The 10000-nt window shown below is 42.6% G+C and overlaps 1 protein-coding gene across 1 annotated transcript in view; it reads right to left on the reverse strand.

Moving 5' to 3' along the window:
- The window catches only part of fgfrl1a (fibroblast growth factor receptor like 1a), an 80451-nt gene that overhangs the window by 46273 nt on the left and 24178 nt on the right, over window positions 1–10000 (reverse strand). Inside the window, exon 3 of the mRNA XM_071529593.1 lies at window positions 3255–3527. Coding sequence (XP_071385694.1) covers window positions 3255–3527 — 273 coding nt within the window. The remainder of the gene's footprint in view (window positions 1–3254; window positions 3528–10000) is intronic.

The following is a 10000-nucleotide window of genomic DNA, read 5'->3' on the forward strand; positions in this document are numbered from 1 at the left end:
CGGCATAAAATACAGTAAGTGTATGATTATATGTCCCCGATTGGCTTCCGTACAACAGAGCAGCACAGAATAAGACTATGATTCACAAATACATAATCTGAATGTCTTCCGTCTCCCTGTAAGCTGATAAACACAGACCGTCTTCTCCATAACACTTCTGGGAAAATCCAAGAACCAGGAGACAGGAGACAACTGCGCCCATGCATTCACCCATTCCTCCCATGCTCTGGACCTCGTTGCCTATGCAGATTGTTCCAGCTATGAAAACACTGAGAGAGATGCTTTTCTGACACCACCGCCACCGCTTTCCATACTAACCGCCGCTCCAAGGAGACTTCACGGCATGCTTCCAGGCTTAAGTTACAGGGGGGGGTGGTGGGGAGGGGAGGGGGGTCATCTTTGAAGGTTAACCCACTGGAGGATATTGTGATTTGCGTAATCTGCACATGTAATGATGCGGCCTCTTGTGCTTGTGCATGAGCTTTGCTTTTTTACACTGGAGAGCTGGTGGCAATTTTCTTGATGCCTGTTTTGCATGGGATGTGAAGTGGTGATTTGTTATAAGCTTTTTTAACCAATTTCCACAAGAGATCCAACAGATTTCCCTAATACAGCAAGATTTAAAATAAAATGAATTGAATTCGAGGGTTTTCTGAGGGTAATTTTAGCCTGAATTTATATGAGACTTGCTATTGCTCACCAAGACAGTAGTTATATAAGCCAGAAAAAATATCCCTAATGTGTTTCCTGAAGAATTCATTGCAGCCTTATGTCCCATAGGGGATGAAGAGGAGTAAGTAAGTAAGTTTCCTGAAGAAGCCCCATATTGTTAGAGGCTCCTCAAAGTACCATCTGAGTTTGTTAATATTTTATGAAGGGTTTCTTCAAAGAAACTGCTGGGTTTCCCCTATGGATGCAATTTGAAGAAGCCCTGAAAGTTCTTCAAAGCTCTTTTATTTTTTTAAATTATAGGTCTATGCCAGTGAATTTGGATAAAATTAAGTGGTCATTTCAAACTTTTGTCAGAAAAGCTATCTTCAAGGAATAAACTAGTCCTTGTTTCACATCTGTAATGTGAAATGTCTGTGTGATATACAAATATGTAACAGTAATACTTCACCATATTATTTTGTCTGAAACTGAAATCCTTGGAGTTTTCATTCAAAAGTGATTTTCCCTGACAAATGAGAGATCCTGAACTACTGAACAATCAGACCTCCTGCCCTGCTCATGTGGGTTTGCCCAATCCGTTGTTTCTGAAGCATGCGTGTGTGTGTGTGTGTGTGTGTGTGTGTGTGCATATGTGGGTGTGTGAATGAAAGGGACGGTGAATGAGAGGGAGAGAGAGAGGGAGAGAGAGGGAGAGAGAGCGAGAGAGACAGAGAGACAGAGAGAGAGAGAGAGGCAGCAGCTGCCTGCCTGGATGACCTCAGAGGCAGCTGTTGCCCCCTCCTCCCTCCCTCCCTCCTCCCTCCCTCCTCCCTCATCCTCCTCCCTCCCTCCTCCTCTCCTCCCTCCCTTTGCCCTCTGTATGCCAACCCGCCTTTGAAGTTCTTTGCAAGACCGATGCTGCATGTGTGGATGTGATACCGATATTGACACCTGGGGAGCAAAAGATTCTATTTATTAATGCCATTTTTTAATCTAACGGTGTAGGAAAACATTTTCTTGCACTGGCAATTCAAATGCAAACTTGAAAGAGAATCAAAAAAGATAATTTCAGGAGTCGACAGGTGGGTTAGCTGCAACTGGCTGTCACGTGTTACAACTAGTGTATATAAAATTACATAAATACCTGTGGATATTGCTGCTGGTTCCAGCAGAAATCTTCCCTCCCTGTGTTTGTTTGTATTTCATGGTTTCATTTGACAGATGATTCAAAATTAATCTTTTCAAAATTGTAGTTGCTTCTCAAAAACATTACTATTTTGTAAGCAAAGGTCTTAGAATGATGCAAAACTTTCACAGTAACCCATGATGTGTTTTACTCTCATGCTGGCAATCCTTTTGCAACAGTAGGTGTCAAATTTTTCAAATGGTGGCTATCTCATTTTGGAATGAAGCTCTTATTAGATTATGGGCCAAAGCACAAAGTTCAATTTCAATTCTCTGCTTGCATCAATGTAAAATAAACTTTTGAAATCTTGAATCAGTACTATTAAAGTGAAGTGCAGCAAATATCGGCCGGTAATATCGGTATCCCAGCGTGTGAGTGGAGCCCTGTGAGCCTTTGAAGCTCCGACGCTGGGCAGGGAGAGAAGGTTTAGTCAGACGCTGGAACTCTGCACAGCCTTAATCTCCCTGTTGGCATCTACTGCACTGACTGAAACCTGACACACACACACACACACACACACACACACACACAGAACACAGAAGTATGCAAACAGACACGCATGCAGAGTGCCTTGTACACAAATCCATACAATGATGCACACACACACACACACACAGGGGTATGGACACACTTGGACATACAGACAGACATATACACACACACACACAGGCTTTCACACTGGCCTCTCCCAAATAGGTATTTTGTTTACATGCATAAGAGTTGGTATTTGGTGGGTGGGTGGGTGGGGGGGGGGGGTGGGGGGGGGCAGCTATTTGAGTCCCAGTGTAAAGAGAAACACACACCTGTATTTGAGCAGCAATGTTGTCAGAGTCTGACCGTAGCCACCACATACAAACACATTGACTTACAGTACTGACATACACACACACACACACACACACAGCTTTTTGCAAACTGACTGTAAAAATGAACCAAAATGAACAACAAGCACAATAAATCTCTTTTATAATGACACCAGAATTGAGACACACACACACACACACACACACACATACACACACACACACAGCATTCCGCAGTACATTGACGCAATGCCCTACACACACAGACAACCAGAGCGAAAACACACGCATCTCGTTCAACAAATGTCCCATTCATAAACACACTGGCACACACACACACAACAGTGCTTGCAAGTGTGGACACACACACACACACACACAAAGGCAGTGCTTCATTGTCTGAAGAATAACACAAGCTTGATTGTTGTATAAAAGGCTCATCATCAACCAAACCTGGCTAATTATGTTCCAGACAGAAAGAAAGAAAGAAAGAAAGAAAGTCTTTCATTCAATATCTCTTAAATATAGCTGATTCAGGCAGTGTCCAACCATGTTTTTTCTCAGTTTTTCCTCATGTCAGAAAGAGGTTGATTTTCATCATTTGCACCTCTCACCTATAATGATGAGCGTGTAGTTGATGTTCACGCTGCCGAACCCGTTGGTGGCTTTACAGATGTACGTCCCGGCGTCGTCGGCCTCCACCTCTTTGATTCGCAGGGCGTGCTGCAGCACCCTGAAGCGCGTCCAGCCGCTGTGGATGTTACGGCCGTCTTTGGTCCACATGATGAGGGGCGGGGGGTCGCCCTCCACGGGGCAGGGCAGCTTCATGGTGCGACCCAGGCGAATGGACTGCCGGTGGGCCACCCGCTCCGACACCCTGGGGGGACCTTCAGGGGTGAGAGAGGAAAGGGAGAGTTATTAAGACGCATTAAAGCAACAGTTTTATATAGGGCTGCAACTAACGATTATTTTCATTGTCGATTAATCTGTCGATTATTTTCTCGATTAATCGATTAGTTGTTTGGTCTATAAAATGTCAGAAAATGGTGAAAAATGTCGATCAGTGCTTCCCAAAGCCCAAGATGACGTCCTCAAATGTCTTGTTTTGTCCACAACCCAAAGATATTCAGTTTACTGTCATAGAGGAGGAAAGAAACCAGAAAATATTCACATTTAAGAAGCTGGAATCAGAATTTTGACTTATTTTTCTTTAAAAATTACTCAAACCGATTAATCGATTATCAAAATAGTTGGCGATTAATTTAATAGTTGACAACTAATCGATTAATCGATTAATCATTGCAGCTCTAGTTTTATATAAATATAATGTTTTGTTACTCTCTAACACAATAACGATCCAATCTATACCCTTTTCATGAAAGATTTTACATTTGCTGTTCCCAGAAAGTGATGTGTTTTATGCTTCCGGAAGCAGAAGCAGAAGTTTGTTAGGAACAAATAGAAGAAGAAGAAGAACAGAAAATCCAAGGAAAACCACCAAAATCACAGTACTGGACAAACTGTTTGATTGACAGGTGATCTCTGAGAAGTGCAGTGCAGAAATACCACAGCAATGAGCGCTTAGCACCAAAGATGTTATCCTAATCCAAAAAAACAAAGATCTTTGTTTTTGTGGTTCTTTTGGCACTGGTTTTCTTCAACTGGATGTGCATATGTGACCTTTGATCATTTCCTTTTTATGAGGCATCAAAAGCTGTGTTCACATTTACACATTTATCTCCAGATAAGAGCACATATTCAGGTTGAGGTCATATGTAAGACACTGGTGAAGAAAATGTACCGTAACTGTAAAGGTTCGATCATGTAATGCTTAAACAACTTGTCTTGCACCTTGACTTGCATTCATCTAGTATTAACAGTGGATAAATTTGTGCTTATGTTTGTGTGCCAATTACCAGAGAACCAAACCATGCATTCCAGTTTCATCTGGTTCTCATGCTACTTTCAAACCAAAGAACCATCTGAATGTCGCATGAAAAAACACAGCAATTATCCTTTAACCTTAATCGCTTAGTTGAAACATTGACACTTTACACAGACAGCAACTGCATCCACAGGGAGGGAGCAAAAGCCAAGCTGACCGGTGGGTTTAATATCAACCCAGATGCCTTTTTTTTTCTTTTTCTTTTTTTCTCAGTAGAGACATAAAATCAAACCGTGACCTTGACCGCTCAGTAGCCGGTCTACTGTGAAACTGCACACTAGAAAAACAGAGTGGGTGGAAACGTAGCCTGATTGAATGAGGAAGGTGGGAGGGAAGTAAGAGAGGGATGGAGAGAGAAGGAAGGGGGGTGGGGGGGAAATGGAAGATGGGGAGGGAGAGACGAAATAGGTAACGGAGGAAGAGGAGAGAAAGAGAGGAAGGAAAGTACAGGGAGGAGGGGGAGAATGAAGGGAGGATGGAATTTAAGGGAGTAAGTCTGGAGAGAGAAAAGGGAATGAAATATGGGTGAATAGGAGAGGAGTACAAAGAAAGACAAACAGAGAGACAGAGATGGAAGGAGGGAGAGAGGGAGTGTAGGAGGTGGCAAGGTTCACTGCTTACTGTACATCTCAAGTTTGACTTCCCATCACTCCTTTTGGGTTAAAACAATACCCTCCAAAAATAGTACTGAAGACAAACGCAAGCAACAGCCCAACAGAAAACAAGCCCTTGACCCACTTTTGGCTCCTGTCCCACAGTTTAAGAAACATTTTAAGGGAAGGACAAAGGGTGATGCTTGTTAACAAACTGTGTGATACAGGCTTATCAAACACACAGCGCAGCCTGATACAGACAAGAAACATAATGTAAACATGGCTTCAAATATCTGACATGCTCAAGGTGCGTTTAATTTACTGTCCCATTTGTCTGAGACTGCCTTATCATAGAGAAATAAATAGCACAGCCTGATGCCAGATAATATTTATAGAGATCTAGAGACCTTTAGTTTGTCCTTGTGAATAATGGTTTTACGAACTGTTGTAGACTTGTATATCTGAGGGTGTACATGTTGGGCCAGTGAATTATATTATTTGGCTTGTTTGGTGCTGTAATATGGATTTCACAAGACATATTGAGGGATTAGAGTGAAAGGGGCGTACGTGACATTTTCCTAAATTTACAGCAGAGCTCAAACAAAACTTTTTTAACTCAAAACATGCCATAGGAACCATCTATACTCTTACAGTGAGTAAGATTCAGAAATGTGATATTCTGTAAAAAGCTATTAAGTGCAGTTCTGCCCTTTTTGTACCAAATTTAATCTTGGGTGAGTCTTTTAGATTTTCCTCTTTACTTTAATTCTAGTTTCTAATTCCAAATGTGATTTTTGATCATAAGATCGAGCTCAACAAGAGCTTTGCAAGGATTCATAATACTTTTTTAGGGCCAAAATGCCACTTGCACCCCTTTTGAACCAAATACTAGATGCTATGGTGCAACATAAAAACAGTCAGCTTTTGATTGTGGGTGTGTCGTAGAGCAGTGATTCTCAAGCTTTTTCATATGAAGGACCCCTAATCTAGTCCACATTAGAGCCACGTACCCCCATTTGATGAGATTTTGTCTGTCAGACCCAAATCTGAGAAAATTTGTATTGTTTGATATGATTTTGTCCGGAATTCCATGACTATCTGTATTGTAGTTAGAGAGAAAACAGTGAAACTATGACCAAAACAGTCATTCTTCTGCATTCTCTAATTGTGTTCACTTCTTGTAAATGAAATAATGGTGAAGTTTAACAATTCATCAATTTGCTGGGGACCCCCTGGAACCACCTCAAGGACCCCTGGTGGTCCCCGGACCCCACGCTGAGAACCACTGGTGTAGAGTGCATGATAGAGCAAAGTGGTGTAGTGCAGAGGAGAAGAGAACAGAGAAGATCAACAGTCAAATTAAACCAAGTTGAGCAGCGATTAAGGCTGGGAATTGGCAAGGACCTCACGATACGATATGTATCATGATACATGGGTCACAATACGATTGTATCACGATACATTGCGATACGATACATATTGCGATATATTGCAATACTCTACATAATTTACTGAAAATTAAAAAATAGAGCTGAAAATACAACTTGCTATGTACCACCTGGGTAGTCTGATATGTACATCACATTATATTGATAACTCAGCGGACAAATTGAGTCAAAACTATTTAATTCAAAGGGATTTGAGGGAAATTTAAGGACATTTTAAATCAGTTTAAAACATGAATAATTTTCATGGAAATATCATCATGGAATATCATGGAAAAAAATATTGCAATACTCAGCTGTATCGATTTTTTTGCACAGCCCTAGTAGCGATGGTCGGAAATTCAAGCTGCTGGGGTGGTTAAAGTAAAACTCTGCAACATTTTCATGTGAATAAATAACCATTATTGATAAAAAACCGATAAAACCTAAAGCCAGTTGATGAAAGCTTTTACATTTGCTGTTCTAAACACTCCGTGTCTTTCCCGGGTAAAAGTCCTCTGGCACTTCGGAAGCGATGCGTTTTGCGTTCCTGGTTTGTTTGGAATGAATAGAAGAAGAACTGGGTAGTTAGCATGAGCAGCGATAGCGCCACCTACAGAAACTGAAACGTCATCGACAGAAAATGGAAAGGGAGGAAAAAGACGTCACAGTACTGGTACACACTGTTTGATTGACAGGTGATCTCTGGGAAGCGCAGTGCAGAAACACCACGGCGAGGGACCGCTGAGCACCAAAGATGTCACAAAAAAAAATAAAAAAACACAAGGATCTCGCGGATTATTACTTAAACATGCAAGAGAAGAGGAGAGTAGAGTGCAGTGAAGCAGAACAGTTAAAATAAAGCAGAAGCAGGAGAGATGAGAGCAGAGTGAAACAGTAGAGCGGTTACAGTAGAGCTCAAGGTATTTTCTGTCACAGCCGGCTGCTGTTTTTACAGGAGAGCTGGAGGTGGACACAATGATGGATGGACGGAGGTTAAACGTGTGAAAAAGACATTAGTCACAGAGAGGTATTCGCTCCCTCCCTCCCTCCCTCCCTCTCTTCCTCCCTCCATCCTTCTCTCCTTCCTCTCGTTCCCGGACGGGGGGGAATGTGCTCAGCTGTATGGCTTTCTCATCAGGGGCCAGACAGGAGGCTCGCTCTCTCTCTCTCTCTCTCTCTTATCCTTCTCTCTTCTTCTTTTACTCCCGTTTTCTCTTCTTTTCCCTCCCCTTCTCCCTTCTGTTTTCTTACCCTCTTTATTTCTCCCTCTTTCTCTCGCTCATTTCTGCTCTTTCCTCTACCTTCTCTCTTTCTCTATATTCCTTGCTTTCTCTCTCCTCTCCTCTCTCTTTTACTCCAATTTTCTTATCCTTCCCTTCCCATCTCTCTTGTTATTTCTCGCTTTCTCTCGCTCATTTCTGCTCTTTCTCTTGCTCTACCTCTCTCCTTCTCTCTTTCTATATATTCCTCGCTTTCTCTTTTTCTTTCTCTCTTCCTTTTACTCCCATTTTCTCTCTTCGTTTCTCTCCTTTTCCCTTCCCTTCTCTCTTGTTATTTCTCCCTCTTTCTCTCGATCATTTCTGCTCTTTCCTCCACATTTCTCCCGCTCTCTTTCTTTATTTTCCTTGCTTTCTCTTTCTCCTTCTCTCTCTTTCTTTTACTCCAATTTTCTCTCTCTCACACTCTTCTTCCATTTCTGTTTTTCCCTTTCCTTTCTGTCTGTATTTGTATCCTTGTTATTGCTCCATCTTTTACTCTCTTCCGCTTTCTTCCACCTCCTTTCCTCCCTATGTTCCACTTTCGCTCTCTCACTTTCTATGTATTTCTCCGTCTCTCCATTTCTCTCTCTCCTTCTACTCCTCTCTCCCTCTTTAACTCTCATTTTCTCTCTCATACTCTTCCTTTATTTGTTTTTATTTTTGCCTTGCTTTCTGCCTGAATTTGTATCCTCGTTATTTCCCCCCCATTCGCTCTCTCTCTCCTTCTTTCTTTTAATCGCATTTTCTCTCCGGCTTTGCGTCTTTCTCTCTCTCTCTCATTCCTGCTCTTTTCTTTCCCTGTATCCACCTCTATTTTCCTCTATCTCTCTCTTTCTATATTTTCCTCCCTCTCTCTAACAGATTGAAATCTCATTCTCCTGAACTCTTGCTACTCCCCTGCTACCTCTCTCCTTTCTCGCCCTTTAGCCCTCTCTTCCTTCTGCCTCCCTTGTTACCTCCTCCTGTCCTCTTTTATTCCCGTCATCACTTCTCCCAGCCCCTCTCTCTCTCTCTCTTTCGCTTTCTTTCCTTCCCTCGCTCCCTTCTCTCTCTTTTCTCTACCTTTCATCACACTCATTCACACTATCCCCTTCGTTTCATTGCAGTATGATTCTCTCTCTCTCTGTCCTAGTTGATTTATTTCTCTCCTGCCTTCTGTTTGAGACAGAGCCCAGTTTCAGATCTACACACACACACACGTACACACACACACACACACACACACACACACACACACACACACATATGCACGCACACACACACACACCTCAGTCTCTCCCCCAAAGGATCCCAGGAGCAGGACCTAAAACTGAACCTCTCAACTCTCGACAGTTAGCCTCCTCCGCTCTCCCTCCTCTCCTCCTCCTCTCCTCCCTCTCTCTCTGATGAAGGGAACACACAGCAGCAGCCTCCACTCCTCCCTTCTTCACCTCCTTGTCCTCCTCCTCCTCTCCTCTCCATGACCGAAATAAAAGTCTGTTTAATCTGTCTCCAGAGGGATGAAACTGAAGCGAGCAAAAAATCTTTTCTTCTCTTTCACGAGAGGCAGGGTCACTGTGTGCGTGTGTGTGAGCGTGTGTGTATGTGTGTGCGTCTTTGCACGTGTGTGTATTTTTGGCCCTGTGTGTGCTGCTGAATGTTGATTTATATAAGAAAAGTGCTATACTCGGATAGTTGTTATTGTTGTTAGGGTTGTGTAAATGCATGTAGGTCTACATGTCAGTGTACATTGACATAGAAGGGAACATATGTGTGTATGCTGGTATGTGAATGCTCCATTGTGTGTGTGTGTGTGCATGTGTGTGTGTGCGTGAGAGAGAGAGAGAGAGAGACAGAGAGAGAGAGAGAGAGAGAGAGAGAGAGAGTGGTTGTTGATGTTACTGTATTTTCGAATCTGATTATGTCTGTGTCTCTGCATGCCTATGTCTGTGTTTGTGTGTTGGTGGCTACATGTATGTATGTATGTGTGTGTGTGTGTGTGTGTGTGTGTATGTGTGTGTGTGTGTGTGTGTGTGTGTGTGTGTGGGAGCAGAGAAAATTGCAGGCCTTTAAAACTCCAGTCTGTTTAGTCCATTTGGGGCTAACTGCGCTCCCTTGGCTGCAATTGGCTCCACACACGACAACCTAAAGCACCTT

This window comes from Centroberyx affinis, unplaced genomic scaffold, assembly GCF_046629955.1.
Source record: "Centroberyx affinis isolate AG114_WGS23_722 - 3 ecotype Tasmania unplaced genomic scaffold, CSIRO-AGI_Caff_v1 ptg001803l_1, whole genome shotgun sequence".
Classification (NCBI taxonomy): domain Eukaryota; kingdom Metazoa; phylum Chordata; class Actinopteri; order Beryciformes; family Berycidae; genus Centroberyx; species Centroberyx affinis.